General features: G+C 44.9%; 1 protein-coding gene across 1 annotated transcript; it reads left to right on the plus strand.

The window, feature by feature from the left end:
* Positions 1–3,679: 3,679 nt before the first annotated feature.
* CSRP3 (cysteine and glycine rich protein 3) lies at positions 3,680–24,357 on the plus strand. Its single transcript, NM_001024689.3, is given in 6 exon segments — positions 3,680–3,708; positions 14,123–14,262; positions 18,494–18,662; positions 20,383–20,515; positions 22,437–22,530; positions 24,021–24,357. Coding segments are annotated over 5 exon segments (585 nt in total). The 5' UTR covers positions 3,680–3,708; positions 14,123–14,150; the 3' UTR covers positions 24,098–24,357.
* Positions 24,358–24,905: the final 548 nt, after the last annotated feature.

Consider the following 24,905-nt stretch of genomic DNA (forward strand, 5'->3'; position numbering starts at 1 on the left):
ACTCTACTATACACATTGCATTTCCCCTTGAGCAAATTAAATCTCTTCTTTAGGCCTTAATATTTGGACTGATAAAATAAAAGTTGTGGGCTACATTGGTGACTTTCAAATTTTGTCTCAAAGAAATATTTTAGAAGCTACTTTGAAGGTTCAGAGAAAGGCTATGTAAGTAGATCACCTATGTTTTTCAAGCAGTGAAGTTCCTATTTGATTTGATTTATATATTTATGTCCCATTGGGGCTTCCCTGATAGCTCAGTTGGTAAAAAATCTGTCTGCAGTGCAGGACTCCCTGGTTCAATCCCTGGGTCAGGAAGATCCCCTGGAGAAGGGATAGGCTACCCACTCCAGTATTCTTGGGCTTCCCTTGTGGCTCAGCTGCTAAAGAATCTGCCTGCAATGTGGGAGACTGGGTTTGATCCCTGGGTTGGGAAGATCCCCTGGAGAAGGGAAAGGCTACCCACTCCAGTATTCTGGCCTAGAGAATTCCATGATCTATACAGTCCATGGGGTCGCAAAGAGTTGGACACGACTGAGTGACTTTCACTCACTCACTCACTATATTTGTGTCCCATTTAGCACTATTTATAGAAAATAGTATTATAATTCTAAAAAAGACACACCAAAGTCTGGAAGCTGCTTTCCCTAGATGACTTCTAAGTTCCTTCTAACTTGAACACCCTAGAGTACTTACCATTTCGATAACAAATACATTTTTGTATGAAAACACAGACTAGGGAAATCTCATATAGGGTTTTGCTGTATTCATATTTGTGAAATTATTGCAAGCTTCTTTACAGTGAAGTATTCCATCAATTAACCAACAGGTTTGGGTCATGTAATTAACAGGCTAATACAACTGATTTGGAGGGCTGGATTTCACACAACTCCTGGTTGGGTATTACCCACACCTGAGCTCAACATCCAGATCAACACTAGTGGAAAATACCTTTCCCTAGAAACAGATACTTGAATTTTGATCTAGGACCTGCCAAGTCCTGGATACATAGAAGAACTGTACAAAAAAGATCTTCATGACCCAGATAATTACAGTGGTGTGATCACTCACCTAGAGCCAGACATCCTGGAATGTGAAGTCAAGTGAGCCTTACAAAGCATCACTATGATCAAAGCTAGTGGAGGTGATGGAATTCAAGTTGAGCTATTTCAAATCCTAAAAGATAATGCTGTAAAAGTGCTGCACTCAATATGCCAGCAAATTTGGAAAACTCAGCAGTGGCCACAGGACTGGAAAAGGTCAGTTTTCATTCCAATTCCAAAGAATGCTAAAACTACTGCACAATTGTACTCATCTCACATGCTAATAAAGTAATGCTCAAAATTCTGCAAGCCAGGCTTCAACAACAATACGTTAATCGTAACTTCCAGGTGTTCAAGTTGGTTTTAGAAAAGGCAGAGGAGCCAGAGATCAAATTGCCAACATCTGCTGCATCATAGAAAAAGCAAGAGAGTTCCAGAAAAACATCTATTTCTGCTTTATTGACTATGCCAAAGCCTTTGGCTGTGTGGATCACAATAAACTGTGGAAAATTCTGAAAGAGATGGGAATATCAGACCACCTGACCTGCCTCTTGAGAAATCTGTATGCAGATCAGGAAGCAACAGTTAGAACTGGACATGGAACAACAAACTGGTTCCAAATAGGAAAAGGAGTATGTCAAGGCTGTATATTGTCACCCTGCTTATTTAACTTATATGCAGAGTACATCATGAGAAACGCTGGACTTGAAGAAACACAAGCTGGAATCAAGATTGCTGGGAGAAATATCAATAACCTCAGATATGCAGATGACACTACCCTTATGGCAGAAAGTGAAGAGGAACTAAAAAGCTTCTTGATGAAAGTGAAAGAGGAGAGTGAAAAAGTTGGCTTAAAGCTCAACATTCAGAAAACTAAGATCATGGCATCTGGTCCCATCACTTCATGGGAAATAGATGGGGAAACAGTGGTAACAGTGTCAGACTTTATTTTTTGGGGCTCCAAAATCACTGCATATGGTGACTGCAGCCATGAAATTAAAAGACGCTTACTCCTTGGAAGGAAAGTTATGACCAGCCTAGACAGCATATTAAACAGCAGAGACATTAGTTTGCCAACAAAGGTCCGTCTAGTCAAGGCTATGGTTTTTCCAGTAGTCATGTATGGATGTGAGAGTTGGACTATAAAGAAAGCTGAGCCCTGAAGAATTGATGCTTTTGAACTGTGGTGTTGGAGAAGACTCTTGAGAGTCCCTTGGACTGCAAGGAGATCCAACCAGTCCATCCTAAAGGAAATCAGTCCTGAATATTCATTGGAAGGACTGATGCTGAAGCTGAGACTCCAATACTTTGGCCACCTGATGCGAAGAACTGACTCATTTGAAAAGACCCTGATGCTGGGAAAGATTGAAGGTGGGAGGAGAAGGGGCCGACAGAGAATGAGATGGTTGGATGGCATCACCAACTCAATGGACATGAGTTTGAGTGAACTCCAGGAATTGGTGATGCACCGGGAAGCCTGGCTTGCTGCAGTCCATGGGGTCGTAGAGTTGGACACGACTGAGCAACTGAACTGAACTGAAGTCCTAGATCTGGCCTTGACCTCGTGGCCAGACCTCATGGTCTGGCCTTGAACAAGTTAGGCATCTGTTTCTTTAGCCATAGCATAAAGACTTGGTCTATTGGGACTTCCCTGGCGGTCAAATTGGCTAAGACTTTGTGCTCCCAATGCAGGATGCCCAGGTTCAATCCCTGGACAAGGAACTAGATCCCATATGCTGCAACTAAAACCTGGTACAGCCAAATAAATACATGTATATATAACATATATATATATATAATTTATTAAAAAGAAAGCAATTTGTCTATTAAACCTCTGAACCTCTTGTCAGCTATCAAATTCTATCATTCATTAAGTCCTTGATGCTTGATCAAAACATATGTGCCCTTCAGGCAGTGAGAAATTAGACCTCCAAAAACAATGTGGGTTTATAGAGACTTGTCAAGACTTCCCTTAAATAGGATGCACAGCCATGTTAAATTCTTAAATTGAAAAAGATAACAAAGTAACTAAAAACTTTGGAGAGAAAACTTATCCTCATAGGATAGTGGGCCATGAAGTAACAGGACTTTAATGATTAAGCTGGCCTTATTTTCCCAAGCTGCTTTGAAGAGATTATCTAAGTATCATTCCAGACACCCATCACTCTTATTTTTAGCTCTGAGTTTCCTTCACGAGAACAGTGGCCTGTGTCTTCGAGTTCCAGAGGGCGCCCAGATATGGTTCATGATTCATATGCAGGTACTCTGCATCGATTTCCAGGAAGGTCAGGGGACTGAGAGCCGGGAAAAATGATTTTAGGTGTAAAATCCTTCCTTGCTTTTGTTCCTGTTCCCACCACTTGATCAGAAATGCACAATCCACAAATTGATCCCTGTGTGCCAAAGGCGATTGGCAAATACAAAACCCAGGCGATATGGTTCTCCAAGGGCCTTGCAGCTGGTGTGGGGGGAACGACACTCAGGGCTTTGGTCACAAGCTATTTTCAGCCTCTGATAGCAGTTGTGTTACTCATGTCTCATTCACCCCCTCCCCTCAGCCTCCCTCCCCTTCCCTGAACCGCAGGCCAAGGCTGGTGACGGCCCCCATGTATTTAAAGCAGACGTGAGCCCCTTTATGCAGCTGAGCCGACAGAGATCACACAGACAGGTGAGTGGAGCGAAGGGCATCAGGCCTGGGGGTGGGCTGGCCTGGGGGCGCGTTGGGACTAGGAAGGGTCCATAGAGTAAGGGTGTGTTTCATAGAGTAAGTGTGTATTTCTTTCAAGCGCCACCAGCCACTCTGGTTCTGTGTAAGGAGGCTCAAGTTATGCTCGATTCTGGGGTAAACCCAGTTGTCTAGAACACTCCTCAAAGGGTGATTAGCATTTGAGGGTGCAAGGAAAGCTCACAGAGAATAAGGGATCATTTTTGGTCTAAAACTATTTTGATGGAATAATGTTTCTTATTGTCTTAGTCAAAAGGCATTCATTCTAGTCCTAGGATCACATAATGAATGACGTGTGACTTTGAGAAAGTTCCTGCCCTCGGGGTCTTGGTCTCCTCTGCCAGGATCAATATGGATGTGGTGACATTTTCCTAAACTGTAAAGCCCTGCACAAAGTGGTTAAATAGACACGATACAGCAGAAGCCACCTTTCCAATGCTTAGAATACAAGGATCTGTTCTTTTTCAAAAGGTGTGAGTGAGGGACTCAGACTTCTACAGTTCACCTTATCCTCTCTTGCACTTTGGTAAAACTCAAAAGAGTCATTGATTTAAAACTGATTTTATATCCCAAGGATGTTCAGCAACAGACTTGCTCTTAATCATTTGAAACTACTCAAAACAAGCCCCCCCAAAAGACACGTCTGTGTTGAAAATCCATTAAAAGTTCTGTTTACTGGAAGATCATTCCCAGCTGGGGCTTGAGGGGTGATTCCCATTGTTTCCTCTAGATTTCAGTACAGGATTCTGTTGCTACTGTTGTTGTTACATCCCAGTGAATGACAGGCATGAGTGTGACTGAGAATGAGAAACGAGTGAAAACGCTGCTCAAGGATCAGAGCCACCGCCTCTAAATCCTGTTCCCTTCACTGAGCCAAGGTGGTGACTCCTCAAGAAGGAAGGGTTGGCGAACAGGTCTGAGGACCCCTGTCTCTGCAGTACAATTTACAATTCATTGCCATTGATGAGCTTGTACTGGCCGTCTCCTGAATGCAAGGAAAGGTGGGCATCAATACAAAAAGGGCAGGAAAATGGGGAAAACCTATGTCCTCAGTTTATAATATTTTGGGGATTGAACTGCAACACTGGGTATATTCAGTTCATCGCAATGCATATAAAACTTCTTTATGACCCAGAAAATGTCAGAGACTCTTCTGGCTTGACTTCAGTTCCATTCTAAACAACTCAGTCCTTAAAACAAGCCCTGCCTGTTGGTAGGGGTACAGGTGACCCCCAGGCTCAGAATCCTCTCAAACGGGCAGACAGGTGCCCTGCAGCCCCTCACACAAGTCATCCACTGGAGATGGAGGAGGAAGGGGACTGGGGGGCAGAGAAGGAGAAGGAAAGAGTGAGCAGGATCTTTCAACAGGCAAATTGCTACAGTCCTCCTGGAAGACGAGGAGACAGACTCGGGAGAATACAAATTCAGAAATCCTGGGGGACTTCCTTGGTGGTCCAGCGGTTAAGAATTTGCTTTCCAGTGCAGGGAGTGTGGGTTTGATCCATGACTGGGGATCTAAGATTCCACATGCCACTGGGCAACTAAAACGGTGCCAGCCTGCATGCTGCAAAGAGCCAGTGTGGCCAAAAAAAAAAAAAGTTTATGTTTAAAAAAAAAAAGAAAGAAATTCTTCGAACTTGAAAAAGGAAATAGAAACAAATGAAGAGCCTCAGCCATAGAGGCAGTTCAAATTCTAGCTTTGAATATCACTTCTCTGAGTGTCCATTTCTGAACAGTAAAAATTAAAGTTAGGCCACCTATCCCAAGGGCATTTGTTAGAAGCAAATGGAATAAAGTATGAGAAAGTAGTCTGTAAGCTTAGTAAAACTGTACAAATAATCAAGGCCTTGGAGAAAAGGCACAGGGCCAAACCCCATGGGCTGCAAGAGGATTTCCTGCTAAGTACAAGTGTGTTAGTTGCTCAGTTGTGTCCGACTCTTTGTGACCCCCATGGACTGTAGTCTGCCAGGCTCCTCTGTCCATGGAATTCTCCAAGAAAGAATACTGGAGTGGGTTGCCGTTCCCTTCTACAGGGGATCTTCCCATCCCAGGAATTGAACCCGGGTCTCCTGCATGTGCAGGCAGATTCTTTACCATCTGAGCCACTACAAGTGTGATGATAGAGGTCGGAGCAAATAACAAGCTGACCAAGAGTTAGATGATTAACCTGTTTTACAAGAGGAAGGATGCAGACAAGGAATATAATACACAGGAAATAGAACTCCTGAGGCAGGCAGACTTCCAATTATAAGTGTGCCACTCAGATTTTCAGGAGTACTATATCCAAGAGCTGGACTTCACAGCCAAAGAGAAATGGGATGCCTTCAACTGTGAAGAATCGCAGTTATTCACTGCAATGAAGGGAAGCGGGAGAAGAGACAATCATTGTCTTATTTTGGGGGCCAAAGAAGACAGAAGCTTCTCTGAGCCTGACCAGCGACCTTATCATGGGCAAGGGGAAGGATCATGATTTGTCGGTTGTTTACTGCCCTGCGCAGGTGTGGAACACAGGTAGCCAAAAGTCACCAAAAGTCCTGCAAGACATCATTCTTCAGAGCAAGTAATGAAACTTCAAAGAAGCAAAGTAATCACTCAGGGTCACATGGCTAGGAAGTGGCTGAACAGGCTGCAAACTAAGGTGCAACGTGGTCTTTAAAAACAAATTATAAAGGTCAAGAGAGAACCAAGCGAGTTTCTGAGAGTAACAGTCGGCCACATCTCAGAGACGATTCCAGAATAGATAGAATATGACCCGTGCGCTACAGCCTTAGTTTGAGGGACAGGTGTGTCTACTCTGTCTGAATTTTAAAAGAGCTGTGTGTATTTTTGTACTGGGATTAAGTGACCTATGCTCTCCAGACTTTGAGAAAGGGCCTCTGGAAGGGGGACTTCATGTATCTCCTCAGAAGCTTAGCAGGAAGCTGCCGACCTTGCGTGTCCTACCCAGGGGGAGCCACGGTCTCCCTGGGCCACGGGCACTCTGTTTGGGTTCACTGCTTCCCTTTCAAGTCCAGAGCACCAGCAAGGTCAGCGGGTATTAGGCACCAGAACTGCCCAAGTGAGGAAGTGGCTGCCCCAGGGCACAGGCTCAGGACTCTGCCAACGTGCTGTCCCTGCTGCCAGGCTTCATCTGTTCTTGGGTACAGCACACTCTGAAGGCTGAGAAACAGAGTGGGTTCACAGTCTGAACAGAAGAGCCATGGAGAAGGAATGGGAAAGATTTATTTAAGAAAATGTATTTTAGGGTCTTTCCTGGTAGCCCAGTGGCTAAGGCTCTGGTGTTCCCAGTGCCGGGGGCCCAGGTTCAACCCCTGACTGGGGAACTAGATCCCACATGCCGTAACTATAGACCTCGCATGCTGCAACAAAGATCGAAGACCTGGCTCAGCCTAATAAATACATTTTTAAAAAAGAAAAGAAAATGGATTTTAAAACTGGAGACTAAAAACACTAACAGTAATAATGAAAGCAACTAAAATTATTAAACACCCGCTATGTGTAAGCATTTATATATAGTATCTTTGCTATTACTGCTGTCTTATTTAACCAAAAACAACCTTCTAAGAAAAGCCTTCTCATCCTCTCTTTATGTACATGATGACATTGAGCTCAAAGATTTTGAGTACTTTGCCCACAGTTGAATAGATAGTGCTTCTTGAACCCTGGTTTGGTTCTTTCCAAAGCCCTTGTTTTCCCACATTATCTGTTTTACCTGGATGAAAAAACTAAAGAGGCAGTGTTTAAGAGGAAATACCTCTGGGCAGCTTCTCTGCCAGGTGAGGTTCCAGTCACCAATTAGATTCCTAAATCTGTCTCAGGAAGTACCCTTGAAAGGGCTTCACCACATTGCAGCCACTTGGCCATCCAGCCCAAGCTAAGTCAAGAGGAAGAAAGAACCCTCCAGTCCCGAAGGAGCCCTTTCCATGTGTGAGGAGCACTGACTCTAGGAAAGTCCTTTATTTTACTCAATTGAATTCCATCGCCCCATTACTCCCACCCATGAGTACTCTCTCTGCCCCACAGAGAGATGACAGGTCGGTAAGACCCCAGTTCCCATCACCTGTGAAGTTTGGTTAATGGAGTTGCTGACTCTGGACCCCTCTCCAGTGTGTTGTAAGCAGGGACATGGGGCACAGAACCAGCTTCCACGGGGTTTGACTTGTGGTTCTGCTGCTTACTAGCTATGGGACTTCAGCCAAGTCACTTTAGCTTTCTGTGCCTCGGTTTTCTCATCTACAAAATGGGAATCACAACATTTGCTCTACAGGGCTGTTGTATTAAAAGTAGTAATATATAAAGCAACTGACACTCAGTAAACAATAAGTAGTAGCTAAGGTTAACAGAAGAACACAGCTTCGGAGTTAGAGCCGCCTAAGTTCCAACCTAGCCATGTGACACAAACTAGCCAAGTATGGCCAGAACCACTAGCCACTGAGCAATGTAATTTCCCCAAGATTCCTTGTCTCTGTCTCTAAAGTGAATGTTGTAAGCACCTATCTTGAAGAGTGGCTGTAAAGATTAAATGAGATTTGCCACAGGGCCTGGTCCAAGGGCCAGGCTCCAGACAATTTGACTCAACAACACGATTATATTAGTACTGATTATCACTTAGATTCCAGATATGTGTTTCTATGATCCAAATCTTTGCTTCAGTCAGTGCAGACAATTTAACTCACTATGTGGAATCAGGCCTCTAACAGAACAACCAACACTGAGATGAAAAGAGCATTGTCACTGGCGGTGTCTGCTCAAAGCCCGTGGCCTGGTTCTTTAATGGACCCCTAATAAAGAAAAAACAGAATCACTGAGCACCTATTTTATCTACCCCACCCACTTTTGCCCTAAGGTATCACCTTTCAGCTCTATAACAAAGAAGAAAGTGAAGTCGCTCAGTTGTGTCCAACTCTTTGCGACCCCATAGACTGTAGCCTACCAGGCTCCTCCGTCCATGGGATTTTCCAGGCAAGAGTACTGGAGTGGGTTGCCATCTCCTTCTCCATTCAGCTCTATAGTTGGTAGTTTAAAAAAAGAAAAAGCAAGTATTGAATTAGGAAGAATGTGCCCAAAATACACAGTACAGCAATATTTTAAAAAATTAAGATAGATATGTGAACAACTTAGAGTTATTGCAGGACTCATCAGCTTTCACATTTTATAATACTCTGCAATTTCACTCACTCAAACAACTACCATCCTCCCCAAAATAGTGAAATAGATGAGATTATCATGCCTGTTTTAGAGAGAGACATTAACGTTCAGAGAGCCTGCATGGCTTTCCCAGATCACACAGCTTCGAAAAGGCCAGGCAGAACTAGAACTCTGGCCTCCTGCATCTGGCTTACTCTCTTCTCCAGTCCCCACAATAGTGCATTCCAGTATAATCTCTTCCACAGCATTATTCATTAAGAAATCCACACAGGTAGCTCTCACTGGGAACTGGGTATTCAGCAGTCTGGAGTCCACCCTCTCCCTAGTTGACATGGCAGGGTCTGGCATTCTCTTTCATCCTCCTAAATCCCGGACTGTCTCCCATTTTAATCCTGACTCACAGACAAGACCATCTCTGGGACTGGCCCAGGGAGTAGCGCCAGGTGATGTGATGGAGACTCTGATCCAGGTGACAAATGGGGCTGAGTGACGGGCAAGCCTATATTTGGTATCCCACCTTCAGTGACCCTTGCCTGTGCCAGGCAATGCTGATAAACAAGTGGCCCATCCCTTGGACCTTGCCAGAGTAAACTTGCACTCCAGGCCTGGCTCAGGGAATGTTGAGACACAGGAATTCCAAAGCCATGCGAGAGGCTGAGGTTAGGTATGTAACCCAAGACCTAAAGGTTCTTTCAAATCATAGTGACTTAATTAGCAGATGGTTATTCAGGTTGAATAACCTGAAATAAAGTGAGTAACAATGACTTGCCATTGAACAGCTTCTCAATGCTGCTTTAAATTCCATCATCTTTCCATGACCTTCACAAGGATCCTGTGAGGAAAGTGCAGGACATAACATTGTCATTTTTCACCCACTTTCAAGGCCGCAAGGTCAAGATTAAAGCCCGTGTCTTCCCATTCAGGCTGCTTCACAACGCACACTGCCATTTGGCCTTGAGCATCCAAAGAAGAAATCAGAGATGTCTCCTGCGTTAAGCCCCCATAGCTACACTTCCATCTTTAGAAGTGGACCTGAGCACCTGTTTAATTGAATGCTTATGGATTTCTATTTTGTGTCCTGACATCTTGATAAATGTATGTCAGATATTTATGATCACTTAAAAACAACCTCTGCAGGCTCCATTACCTTGTGAATAGCTATTATCTGTAATCTTATACTTACTTTGAAAAGTACCATGTGTAGACAACTGCTGAACACACACACACATACACACAATCCCCCTAAGAGGTATCTCTGTCTCCCATTAAATTGCAAGACATGCCAATGAAATCTCCATTGAAGATGTGAAATGAGAAATTTGACCTGGGGTTGTTTTCATTGAAATTTTTCATGTCATTAATTTCACAAGTCACATTTCTAGATATGTATTACATTTCTTCTCTATTTTATATTATGTTGCAACTCAGGATCAAAACGAACATGAGGAAAATTACATGATTCTACCCTTTTCCAAAAATGTATCATCTTTAGTCAGAGAAGGATGGATCTTGGAAAAAGAAGTTGGCTAAAATATTACCCCAAATGTCTACTTTTTATGCCTCATCTTGTGTATACATGAGGTTGCAATATTAAAACTCTATTCTGTCCCTGAAAGTAAAGTATAAACAATTTGAGCTCTTTCAGGGTGTTTTACGATCACAAAGCCTTTCTGTGTGCTCTTTTCTCTGCCTGAAATGTCCTTTTTCCTTTTCTCTGTCTGGTAAACTCTTTGTGATGTTTTCTGTGATCCTCTAACAACTCACTGCTTTCTTCCCCAATCTAAATGTAGGTAAGTGGCTAAGTCATTTCCTCCTTTAAATTTGCATGCTGCTGCTGCTGCTGCTAAGTCACTTCAGTCGTGTCCGACTCATCCCAAAAGACTCTTTTCTGGTACAGAGTATGCTGGTTCTTGCCTATCTTCCTAGATATCTTCCTAGAATATAGGCTTCTCAAGGCTAGGGAATGGGACACAAAGTACCCATCTTTATAAGCTTTCTCCTCCTTGATTCCCTCACCAAGAAATTAATGCAGTGTCTGACACATGACAGAAAGTGAAAGGTGAAAGTGAATTCGCTCAGTCATGTCTGACTCTTTGCAACCTCATGGACTATACAGCCCATGGAATTTTCCAGGCTAGAATACTGGAGTGGGTAGCCTTTCCCTTCTCCAGGGGATCATCCTAACCCAGGGATCGAACCCAGGTCTCCTGCATTGTGGGAGAATTCTTTAGCAGCTGAGCCACAAGGGAAGCCCAAGAATACTGGAGAGGGTAGCTTATCCCTTTCTCCAGAGGATCTTCCCAACCTAGGAATTGAACTGGGTCTCCTGCATTGCAGGCAGATTCGTTACCAACTGAGTTATTAGGGAAGCCCAATACATGACACATGATACATTGACACATGATAGGTGGTAGTAAACGCATGGTGATTGAATGAATGAATGCAGATTTGACCCCAAGGCTTTCAACTAAAAATCCATTACTCTTGCCACTATATTGAACAACCTGAACTATAGAAATAGCACTAAAAGTTTCCTTTTTAAAAAACATTTTGGGGAATTTCCTGGAGGAGTGGTTAGGGGAATTCCCAGGTGGCTCAGTGCGTAAAGAATCCACCTGCAATGCAGGAGACGTGGGTTCAGTTCCCAGGTTAGGAAGATCCCTTGGAGGAGGGCAAGGCAACCCACTCCAGTATTCTTGCCTGGAGGATCCCATGGAGAGAGGAGCCTGGCACGGCTACCAGTCTATGGGTCACAAAGAGTCAGGCATGACTGAAGCAACTGAGCATGCATGCCAGTGGTTAGGACTTGGTGCTTTCACTGCTAAGGGCTCAGGGTTCAATCCTTGGTTGGGGAATTCAGAGCCCACAAGCCTCATGGTGTGGCTATATTTTCTAAGATTTTATTGGATAAAAAGAAGAGCTTGTTTCTCTGAGAGGAAGGGTAGGTTTCTGGCTAACCTAACCCGTTGTTGGAAGAAAGGAAAGCTCCTTGTAAAGCATTTAGATGGAGAGTTTCCCTTTTGTCCTAGTATTGGGTTCCATGATCTGTTTGCTATTTGCCTTCTGTTTCTTAGCAAAACCTGTCTCTGTTATGAGGCTGGAAGACACAATCCATACCAGGTGACTCAGGAGCTTTAGTGTTAATCGCCAACTATTATAAGAAGGTGACTGGCTTCCTGGAAGGGAAGCAGAAAGTCGAAGCAGCCACTTGGAATGGTCTGATAGTGCTTGGTGCCAATGACAAGATGACACACCAGAATTCTTACAAACCAAAGGATCCCAGAGAAAATTCAGGCCCCGGGACTGACAGGATTTCAGAGATCTCACTGAGCATGGATAGCTTAGTTTAGTTCTGCTCTGGGGAAACTGAAAACTGGATTCATTCTTATACACTGTATACATTCTTATACATTCTGTGTCTACAGAAGGAAAGAGGAAAAAAAATTCTTGATGTCTCTCCTAGCCTGGTATCTCTGAAACATAGTTCTCTAGTGAGGGGACAAGGGTGGCCTGGGGCTGGCTGTCAGCAGCTCCTGGCAACAGAAGGTGCTTAAAGGATGTGGGCAGACTCACAGGAACATCACCTGGCTCCTGGAATCACACCTGTCCCTGAGAGCAGTGATAAGTACCTTCTTGCACATCCTCTAAACAACACTGTGAAGCAGCAAAGAAAAGAAGGACTCTCTTCATAGCACAGGTGGGAAAACAGATATAAAGAGACCCTATGAAGTTCATTTCCATGCACACGGCAAGTTGCCGGTAGCCCTAATGGCAGGAGGTAGGTTTCCAAACCACTGATCTAGTGTGGTGCCAACATAGCTCATTACCTGGGCAATGATATTTCTTAAAAAGGAATTAATGGGTAGACGAAATGAATCTGAAGAGAGTTTTAAAATATTACATATGTATTAGTATTTTTATCAGGGCTTCCCAGGTGGCACCAGTGGTAAAGAACCTGCCTACCAATTCAGGAGACCTAAGAGATGTGGGTTCGATCCCTGGGTGGGGAAGATTCCCTGGAGGAGGGCACGGCAACCCACTCCAGTATTCTTGCCTGGAGAATCTCGTGGACAGAGAAGCCTAGTGGAATACAGTCCATGGGATCGCACAGAGTCAGACATGACTGAAGTGACTCAGCACACACGCATGACTGGCGAAGGCTTTGCTAACCAAAGGGTGGTTCACTCCTAGCAGCATCAGCTCATCCTGTAGTCTGAGACACGCAGAACTTCCTCCCCTCCTCAGATCAACCAAAGCAGAATCTGCATCTTAGCAAGATCCAAGGTGACTCAAAAAACACTTAGCTAGATAAGATATGGTTTTCATAGGTTGTTCCCACTTCTGATGGAACAGTTTTAAAAACATCTAGATGGAAGAAAATAACAATACTGAATATTTGCATACAATTTCAGATACACAAAACCAGTTTATCCATTCTTTCTGAGAACCCTGTGAGGTACACAGGAAGAGGGACTATTAATTTTTAACAAAAGAGGAAACTGACACCCACAGTAGCAAAGTGACTGGCTCAGAGCTTGCTCTAAGTGTCTGAGCTTATCCGCTGACTTACACACAGTAACCATTTGCTGAATGAATGAATGAACCACCAACAAACTGGGGCTTGATCCTGGTCTGCAGGCCACAGGACTACTAAGGATTGGTTCTTTTTTTTTGAAGTATAGTTGATTTACAGTGTGTTACTTTCTGCTGCACAGCAAAATGAATCCATTATAAATATATCCACTCTTTTTAAGATTCTTTTCCCATACAGGTCATTACAGAGTATCGAGTGGTGTTCCCTGTGTTATACAGTAGGTCCTTATCAGTTATCTATTTTATATACAGTAGTGTGTATATGCGGAGAAGGCAGTGGCACCCCACTCCAGTACTTTGCCTGGAAAATCCCATGGACGGAGGAGCGTGGTAGGCTGCAGTCCATGGGGTCGCTAAGAGTTGGACATGACTGAGAGACTTCACTTTCACTTTCCACTTTCATGCCTTGGAGAAGGAAATGGCAACCCACTCCAGTGTTCTTGCCTGGAGAATCCCAGGGATGGGGGAGCCTGGTGGCTGCCGTCTGTGGGGTCACACAGAGTCGGACACGACTGAAGTGACTTAGCAGCAGCAGCAGCAATGTGTATATGTCAACCATGATTGGTTCACTCTGGAGGCCACCTAAACTGAGGGTATTTGCTTTATATCCTGCTAGATTTGACCTTGATCAGAGAGTCTTCAAGATGCCAAACTGGGGTGGAGGAGCGAAATGCGGAGCCTGCGAAAAGACCGTCTACCACGCAGAAGAAATCCAGTGCAATGGGAGGAGTTTCCACAAGACCTGTTTCCACTGCAGTGAGTTGGATGTGAACACCATGACAGTCCCTCAGCATACCAAGGGCACACCAGAGCTCACCCTTAGCCACAGATACTGTGTATCAGCCGTTCTCAGCGGATGGCCCCGGGTCCCAACGCATCAGCATCCCCGGGACCTTGTTAGGACTACCACGCTGGGGAATGGCCTAAAGAAGGGACGGTGCTCTCCTAAGCACCCCTTCTCCAACCACGTGCCCGGCTCAGAGGCAGTTTCCCTGCAGCTCAGAATCAGAACAAGCTCCCAGTGGTGAAAACCCTGACCCCGTGGCGATATTTACAAAGTGTGACTTGGCAGAGAAAGGAAGTCATCACGTATCTGCAGCCAGGCTGGACTTGGCTCAATGGGTTGTTCCCACAGGCCAGCAGTCACTGAAGCCAGCTGCGATGGGCCTTTCCTAAGAAAAAACCAGTGTCAGGAGAGGGGACAGCAGGGGCTGATTCTGGAAGGGTCAGAAAGGGAAGAATTTGGGGCACCATCAACTTGACAAGGGGAATCTTTACCGTCCCCTGTTGGACACAGTTTCACAAATGTCAAAACTAGGGGGACATTTAAGACTCTGTGGTCCACCCAGGAGTCAGGCTCTGCCCAACTCATGTGACTCTGGACAAGTCATTTCTCATGTCTAAGCCCAGGTCACAGGCATCTGCAACAGAGCCAGGAGCAGAGTCTGTACCTTCAAATCCCAGTCTAGTCTCCTCAACCCGACTGCCTTCTAGTAGGAGAGCAGTTCTGTTTTGGGCACTTACCTTCTTTGCTTCCCTCCAGTAGGTCTGGCTTAAGGGTTAGTCTTACTTGACATTTGGCAGACGCTCTCCCCGCCTAGTGCTCCATCCATCCCCATGTCTTACCCAGCAGCCACAAGGCATCACGCTGCCTCAAACTGTTTCAAATAGAACTTCAAGGGTAGTGCTCCATCTGTTAGGGCATAGAGACCCTTCATTCTCCAGTAACAGTAATGTTTTATCTGCTCCAGAAGTTTTCATTATCCTGTACCTCTTACAACATACATAATTCTCACTGAGGAACAGGGGAAAATGCTGCTGTGAGTGATTGGATTGGCAAATCTACCAACGTTTTAGGTTTTAATGATGGGTAGTTAATTTTAAGTCACCATACACATCCAGCAGATTCACCATTATCATCACAATTATCCAGAAGTCATTGCTCAAGAGGATTTATTCCATAACCCTCTGACTTCTGTCCAAAATAGCTAATGTTCTTTTAAAAGAGTAGGGATAAGAAATACTGGAAAGAACATTGGAATTGGAGTAAAAATGACTAGGGTTTGAGTCTGAACCCTGCCATGCACTGTAACTGTGACCACGTAAGTCATTTCACCATGGTGAGCCTCAATTTCCCCATTTACAAAACAGACATGGTTATACCAGCCACGCAAGTTATAAGAAGAAAGCTGGGGTTCTTCACCTGAAGTCCAGTTCTCTAGGCCTTTATTCTCCTTCCATCAACTTGGATATCTGAGTGGGAGCAGGCAATGATAGCGATGCTTTCCATGGTGAGGGGTGTCCTTCCCAGGAAGCAGGAAGATGCCCTCTTTAATGGACCGTGTAGAAAGGATGCAAGCATTTACATCCCTTTCAACCCTTGAATATTCTCCTTAGAACTCGCGGGTGGGATGGGGATCTGAGCAGGTTTCAGCAGTGGTGGACAGAAGATTCTGGAGCATGTTTTTCTATAGTTTCATCACAGGACTGATCTGTCCATAGGTCACTCTGTAATTGCTGGAAATAGAGGCAAAGTCTACCTTAGTCTGTCCCTTGGCCAGTGTTCTCCAAACTTCTAGACAAATCTTAATCCTCCCTACCAGCGCTATCCAAAAAAACTATAATGCAAGCCACATATAGAAAATTTTTCTAGTAACTCTATTTTTAAAAACATAAAAAGAAACAGGCGAAAATTTTAAACATTCAACCCAACATATAAAAAATAATAATTTCAACGTGTCATCAATACACACATTATTACTTCATGTGGTGGACAGGTGGCTATGGTATTGCACAGCACAACTCTGCTGCGCCTGGGGGTGAAGGTTGGTCAGAAGCTAGGGAGTGGCTACAGAATTGTTTAGGACAAGACAGGGGCCAGGAAGTCCTGGAGTGATGGAAATGAGCACTGGAGTAGGGTCAAAGGGATCCGAGGCTGGCTCTGAAATTTACTGCTGTGTAATACTTCACTTTCACTTTTCACTTTCATGTATTGGAGAAGGAAATGGCAACCCACTCCAGTGTTCTTGCCTGGAGAATCCCAGGGACGGGGGAGCCTGGTAGGCTGCCGTCTATGGGGTCGCACAGAGTCGGACACGACTGAAGCGATTTAGTAGTAGTAGTAGTAGTAATCACGGACAAGTCACTGATATTCATGCATGCATGCATGCATCAATTCACTCACTCATTCACTCAACAAATGTTTACAGAGGACTAACTTTGGACTAGGCTCTGTGCTGTGTTCTGGGGATATTAAAATAGTTTTTACCTCAAAGAACTCAGTCTATAACATTATAAATATTCAACAAGTTGTTCTGGAGATTAGGAATGACAGCGATAAGAAGGGCAAAGATAGATATATACTTAATATGCTGAAATATAAGGCATTTCCCCCCAAAATTATTCCTCACAAAAAGGGTTCACCTTGGCTTCAAAGCCTTATAAAGTCTCTCATGCTACAGGACAGACTCTCAGTTTATTTAAAATTTTTTAATTAGAAAATTTAACACACATAATATTGACATAATTGTTTACTGAACTCCCGTATGCCTGTTTCTCCAGCCACATAAGCACCGACCTCTGGCCAACCCCACCTCTTCTACCACCGTATCTTCTCTCTCTCTCGTATTCACTTACTTACTTAAAAAAAAAAAAAATTACCATTTGAGAAAGGCATATTAGCTTGAAACAATCTCATTAAATGTTGGATTGCTTATAGAGGTCACTTAATGGAACTGGTTTTCTAAAAAGGAGGCAAACAAATTGAATGCACATGTATTATTATTCCTGGGGATATGACCTCACTCTTATAAGCACTGCATATCACCGTAAACAGTCTTTAAGGCTCATCATTACAACGCGATACAGCAAGGTATTAAGCTGTGGAAATCCTATATGCTTTTAAAGCCGCCCTAATTTTATTGTTATTAGGTACTTCTTGTTGAGACACACAAGGTGACAGCCTCCTGCTCGAGGAGACAGGGTTGCCTCTCAGATACAGACAGACGTGGGGATGAGCTGCTCTGGGGAGCTGGGTCAGCTGCCTCAGGAAGACACTGTTGAGAAGGGAGATGTTGAAGGTGAAGATGCAGAGAAATAATTTGGATGCAATTTGTTTCCTGAATTTGTGTAAGATTAGAAAAAAGCTAATGTCTCCAAAGCAATGTATTTTATATTTTCTATTTATATTATTAAATATTATAAGTGGGTATTTGACATTTTCATTTACATCCTTAAACATTTATTTATTCAAGTTGACAAAAACTTTTCTATTAATTGAAAATGTTAATAGAAGATTTTCTATGGATCTTCTTTTTGGAAAAATAGTCTTACGTACTATGTATAATATATGTAATAACTATACTAATGTAAAGTATCGCCCATAGTTTATATTAGGTGATATACAGTGACTTGAGTCAATGGAAGCCTAAGAGCAGGTCTACCCTTTCATTACATCCCCTCCTTCCAGCACTGGATCAAAAGTAGTCTCAGCAAGAATTATCTCCCTGAATATCACAGTGCCCTTCAGAGTCCATTTTAAATAGAGAAACTGCTCAGTGCTGATTCTGATGTGATTAAGAAAAAAATAAGTTCCTCCCCTGCCTCACTCCCTGCTTACCCCCACACATAAACACTCACACTTCCCGATGTCATTTGGGGTGAGACGCTCAAGGACAACTACTCTTAGTTGGTCTGAGACCACACACTGGGTTCCAGTCCTGGTTGCCACCTCTTTCTAGCTGGGCACCGGTGAAAACAGGACTTCCCTTCTCTGTGCTCCCATTTCCTCATCTGTGAAACAGGACTGTCTTGGAAACCTATGTCTCAGGGCAGATGCACAGGTCAGGAATCAAAGTCATGTACTTGGCTTGGGGGGCCCCTTGTGCTCGGCTCCTTGGTCCTTGGCAAGGGGGCCCCTTGCACTAGCGGCACAGGGAAGGAGGGAAGAATCGCGGCCCTAACTCCCAGACCCTCCTTTCCCTGGCAGTGGCCTGCAGGAAGGCACTGGACAGCACCACGGTGGCAGCTCACGAGTCAGAGATCTACTGTAAGGTCTGCTACGGGCGCCGGTATGGCCCCAAAGGGATCGGGTATGGACAAGGCGCTGGCTGCCTCAGCACGGACACAGGCGAACACCTGGGACTCCAGTTCCAACAGTGAGTTACTGCCCCACTTCTCCCTGCCAGTAAAAGCCCCAGCTCTCAGGGTAGGTCATTCTGTTCCCATGGCAACGTTTTCTGGAGATGGGAGAATGAACCCCATTGTTGACTTGCCAACAACAGAATACTCAGTCTGACCAAGTTCTAACAATGTGTCATCTCTCTGAAGACACTCTTTAAATTATCTGTCTTTCTAAAGGGCAATTACTTTTATATCATAGCTCTTGGTTTGCATGTCAAGAGAAAACCCAGAATGTACAGATGTCCTATTGTTTGACCTTTGCAAAACCGCATGGAGTCTCTTTCCTTCCCCTTTGAGTATTTCTGTGTAAATTACATATAGACGGCAGGGACGCAATGGCCCTTCTCTGTGTGTTTGTCGCTGAAAGATCTCTCCCCTTGGGTTGTAAGATGACTAATGTCTGCATTGTAGGGGGGAGTGGGTCTGTGGGGATGGACTGTGCTGAGTAAACAATCAATTATGACTGTTCTGCGGGTCTCCTAGCTGCCCTGTCTGTTACCAGCACAGTGCTGAGGTTTCCCTAGCATTATCCTAGGGAAGCAGGGATTTCACACTGTGCCACCTCCATCTACCAGTCTGTTCTACTTGATGATCGTGCTGACCTCCAGCCTAAAACTGAGTATACAGACTGACAGTCACCAGCGTGCAGCTGCTATCTGGCCAGCTGGTACCCGGGCTCAGCTCTGCAGTGGGACTGGCAGAAAGGCCCAGCCCAGTGGAGGCAGTGTCCCCCAGAGATCAGTGATAGCATCTGAAGAGTCATCTGGTCCCTTTCAAAGAGCGCAGCCCATGGTAGAGCCTGTAAAAGTACAGGGATGTGTGATTTGTCATTTAAATTTTTCTCATCACTCAACTCCAACTGGAGATGCTATTTAAAAAAGAAAGATGCTACCAGCTGCAATCTCTGCTTCACATTACCCAAAGCTCACTTTTCTATGCTAGGGCTTTTTCTGGGGTGCTGCACAGACAGAAAGAGAGTCTGGAGACCTGGCTTTAATCCCAGCTTCACCAGTTTTGAGCTGCTGACCTTGGGCAGTTACTCCTCTGGCCCTTACTCTCCAGCTTTTCCTACCTACTTTAGAGGGTTATGATGAGACTCAAACAATAAATGTGCAAGGAAACACCAAAAGATAAGGAAACGCAGGGTTATTATTGTGCCTCTATCTGAGACATGGCTCTCAAGAGGGCAGGTGACCTTTGGATGCAGGGTGACAATCTGAATTGTGACAAGGAATGCATCAGCTCATTGGACTATGGTTTGTTTAGTATCAACTGTCAAGATGCTATCTTGCCTTGTAATATTTTTACTCATTTTGGAAAGCAGACCTGTGGGTTTGCAGATGGTACAGATAACCCTAAATATGCAATCAGGATAATAACACAACAATAGCAATAATACAAGCTACATACATGGAACATTTGCTAAGTGCTTTACAACAGAAAGGAAAGATGTAAATGAATTCTGGCTCACATTCATTAGCCCTTACAGCATGCCAGGCAGGTGCTGCTCTAAGTGCTTTAGTTATCTGGCCTCATTAAACCTTCTCAACAGTGAGCCAGGCACTGTAACTATTCCCACTCTCAGATGAGGAGTCTAAGGCACAGAGAAGTTTAGTAACTTGCTCAAGGTCACACAGCTCATACTATTTGCCAAGGGAAGTCTATAGGTTTCATTCGTTTGTCTATTTCCACCAGGTCCCCAAAGCAGGCACGTTCAGCCACCACCAGCAGCAACCCTTCCAAGTTTGCGAAGTTTGGAGAATCGGAGAAGTGCCCTCGATGCGGAAAGTCGGTCTATGCTGCTGAGAAGGTGATGGGAGGTGGTAAGGTAAGGACTTCCACAGGAGCCAGATGGGGATGTGCCCGCCTCCACCCCGTGGGCTGGGAGGAATGAGAGGGGGAGGCAGACCCTCCTTAGCTCCCAGGAGCCACTTAGGAGCCACTCATCCTCACCTGCCTTCCTGGACTGTGACAGTCACCCTGCAGTGCCCTAGGAAACCGGAACTAGTAGAATTTGATGCAATATACATTAACTCACTGGAGGGAAGGCACCTAGCTAGGAGCTCTGGAGATACAAAGATACACAAGCTCCCTTGTCTTCAGTGTCCACAATCCTTCCAGAAAAGTGTCAGTTCTGGAAGCCGAGGCCACTGCATAACTCAGCCTGCTATTGGTGCCACACTGATGCACACAGCAAACACCCCACAGCAGCTAGAAGTATCCTCATTCAGAAACGTTGTGGCAACAGGGAGAGTCCTCAACATCTGAGACAGTAACCCACACTTGTCCACAAGCTCCAGTTTCAGGCCTGAAGCCAGGGTGCTCACCCAAGGATTTGAGCCTGAAGACAGACAAAGATCCTGTTTATACTAACCAGGGGGAGGAAGGCCACAGAGAGTGTCTGACTCCAAATATAGGGACTGTCTCCACCCCAGGACTGGCCACTTAAATACAGGTGAGGACCCTGGGCTGTGCATGGGAGACATGCAGATACCCAGAAGGCAGGCAATCTTCTGGGTCATCTAAGCCACACAACTTTCTTCCATCAGAAATACAAGGAGAGTACCAAAAAGACTACAAATAACAAATGCTGGAGGGGGTGTGGAGAGAAGGGAACCCTCCTGCACTGTTGGTGGGAATGTAAATTGGTACAGCCACTATGAGAAACAGTAGGGAAGTTCCTTAAAAAACTAAAAATAGAGTTATCATATGACCCCACAATCCCACTCCTGGGCATATGTCAGAAAAGATGAAAACTCTTAATTCAAAAAGATACATCCGCCCCAAAGTTTATTGCAGCACTATTTATAATAGCTAAGACACAGAAGCGACATAAACGTCTACCAACACAGGAATGGATAACAAATGTACACACACACAATGGAATACTACTCAGACATCTAGTGAAACGATGCCATTTGCAGCATCATGGATAGACCTAGAGATTATCACACTAAGTCAGAAAGAGAAGGGCAAGTATCAGAGGATATCACTTACGTGCGGAATCTAAAAAAATGTTATAGACGAACTCACTTACAAAACAGAAATAGACTCACAGACACAGAAAACAAACCTCTGGTTACCAAAGGGGAAGGGTGGGGAGGGATAAATTAGGAGTTTGTGGTTAACAGACAGGCACTACTATATATAAAATAGTTAAATAACAAGGACCTACCTGTATAAACAACAAGGGAACTATATTCCGTATTTCATAACTTATAATGGAAAATAATCTGAAAAAGAACACACACACACACACATGTATCACTTTGCTGCATACCTGAAACCAACACTGTAAATCAACTTGCTCCAATAAAAAAAGAGGAGGTACAGAGAGTTAAAAATGAGGCTGAATTCCCTAGATGATGGCCCATTTCTTCGTCTTTCTTTTTTCATTTTATATTCAGTATGTTACCCACTGCCTCAAGTGCAAGTTCCCCTCTCTCCAGTTTATTTTTTGATCTTCTAGAAAGAGGAATCCCTCTTCTATTTAGTCTGTTCTGAAGGGATATATATGAAAATCACTTTGATAAATCCAGCTTTAGGGGTCCTAAGAATCACAGGCCAATTTTCTGTATCTCATTTTCCTCAAATCCCTGGAAAAATGATTCTGGGACCCAAATAGTTGGGTCAATGATTAAGACAAGGGCACTCCTTTATATGCTACTGGTCAGGGGACTTAACAAGGAAGCAAATGCTCTGCCTGCCCTATTAAATATCCAACTGTCCTGCTCTCCTGTGCCCCACAGCCTTGGCACAAGACCTGTTTTCGCTGCGCCATCTGTGGGAAGAGTCTAGAGTCCACAAACGTCACTGACAAAGATGGGGAACTTTACTGCAAAGGTGAGTGGTTCCAGAGACTCTCCTGAGATGTTTTCTCAGGGAGGGTCCTTGGGAGGGAAACCTGTGTCCCTGCTGAGAGGCCTGTGCCTGCCTAGAGGCATAGCTTCTCATCCTGATCCAGGTTTGGGCTCCCAGGATGCAGGGCAAAGCCAGCCACTGAAGGGAAAGTAACCTTCCGCTTGACCCACCTCTGGCCCCCCTCCACAGCAGCCTGTGGGGGGACCTGATACTTTACAGATGCTCAGGGAAGTTGAGGGCAGCTGGGCACCTGGCAGGAGGGAGGCCAAGGAGGCAGCAGTGTCCTGACTGGCCTTGGAAGGGGCCTCAGGTCTGGACTCATCACATTCCCTTCCCAAAACCTGAATGCTCTGTCCACATGACTGGCAGATAGGGGTGATGGGAGGTTGGGGAGGATGAACTCTGTTTGGCCTCTGCTGAATTCATCAAGACACACCTGTCTCCTCCCTCCCCCCTTCCTTCCTGACATGTCTGGTTCTGAAGTTGCACGTCACTTAGTGATCACACAGAACTGACAAGCTGGTTTGCCTTCTGGTCCTCACAGGTCTGCCCCAAACTGCTTCCACCATCCCTCTGTCTTGCAGAGAGGAAGAGAGGCTTAGCTCCTTCCTGACGCCGAGAAGAAGGGGGATGCTTTAGGGCCGTGGCACTGTCCTCAGAGCCTCTCCTAGCCCTATTCTGCTTCTCCGCAGGGTCCCCTCACCCCTTTCACCCAATGATGGGTTCTCAGGATCTCTGAATGTGTGTGTTAGAGTTGGGGAGGGGGGAGAGGGTGGACATTGCTAACCAAGACTGCAGGTGGCCCGGCTTCTCCCAGCATGAGACTGGGTGGAAGCTGATGCAGCAACTGACAGGGACAGCCTGCTCCCGGTAGTAGAGGATACAGAGGGTCCTCAGCATTCACGGGCCAGAAACCTCTAACATGCTGCAGCAGCTGGTAGGGAGATCAACCTGCAGAGAAGTATGAATAACTGCATTACCAAGTGCTGCGCCACACAGTGCAGGGCACCAGGGGAGACAGTGGTTCAGAAAAGCGTTCTTAGAAGAGAGAAGCTTCCTCTGGCTTTGGGAAGGGGTGTCCCAGAACAGGAACAGTGAGTGCAGAGGCACCGAGGCTGGGACATTGTGGCTCATTCTAGGCAGTGTGTACCTGGAGTGCAGGGAGGGAGGCAGGAGGCGGGGGGTGCTGGGCAAGCAACTGGCAGCCAGATTATGGGGACTCAAGAGAAAACGTCTCTGAACACACTTAGGAGAGTGCAAAGGCGCATAAACAGTTTTATAAGCAGATATAAAATACAATTCAATTTGTTTAAAAGGTAACTTATAAACACATTTATCAAAAGGATGCCTGGGAGAAAAAAAAAAAAAGGACGCTTGACCCAGGTAAAATAACTGTGCTCAGATACAGGGAACTGAAATAATGGTGCTGACCGGCCCATCCTCCCCTGTCCCCTTCTTTCTCTCGTCCGCAGTGTGCTATGCCAAAAACTTCGGCCCTACAGGTATTGGGTTTGGGGGCCTTACACACCAAGTGGAAAAGAAAGATTGAAGTGTGCACCGTGTCTCAGGTCTCTCACCAGCCTAAAGCATTTCCCAAGTAATCCTGCCCAGATGGAAACCCCTTCCCAACCTCCTCTCATCGCTGGCTGAATGGTATCTCTCCTCAGAAGCGATCACAGTCTTCACCCGAAGTTAGAAGAGCTCTTCGGAAGAAAATTATTAACAGTCAAGTCAAAGACAAAATGCTTTATTATTTATGATACCTGGGGGTGGGAGAGACCAGAAATAAAAATTAAGTGACACCTTGTATGTCTCTGGATCTTTTCTTTCAAATAAGGGGACATTTTCAAAAAAAAAAAAAAGTTTTTTAACAAGTTGTGCAGAGGATGTTGGTGTCAGCTGAGGAGTGAGGAGGAGGAGGAGGCAACAGGCAGAGGGAAGCAGTCTTCTAGAATCTGTCAGCTAAGCTTCTTTCTAGTTAGCACGAATGGAGAAGAAAGTAGGGGGTCCCCGAGGAAACAGACAACGTGGCAGTGAATTCTAAAAGGAATATCAAACTAATCAAGACCTCATCCTTTTCTCCTTACCACGGGCTTTGCAATATTACACATTCGTGAAGACTCAGACATGGCAACAAAATGTGGAGTCTGCTTCTGTGGTAAACACAACACGAGCATGATTTTCTTTCATTCCAGAGCAATTCCCTAATGTTTAGCAATTTTCTTAAAACTTCTCCTGTCGAACTGCCAGCCTCACAAATGAAATGCAGCCATTTAAAAATGTCTGCCTCTGCCTCCTCAGCAAGACCTTGGCGGCTCAAGCGTGTGTATTTTCTCACCTCCTCTTTTAACAATCAC

The sequence above is a fragment of the Bos taurus genome, chromosome 29 (genome assembly GCF_002263795.3).
Source record: "Bos taurus isolate L1 Dominette 01449 registration number 42190680 breed Hereford chromosome 29, ARS-UCD2.0, whole genome shotgun sequence".
Lineage (NCBI taxonomy): Eukaryota > Metazoa > Chordata > Mammalia > Artiodactyla > Bovidae > Bos > Bos taurus.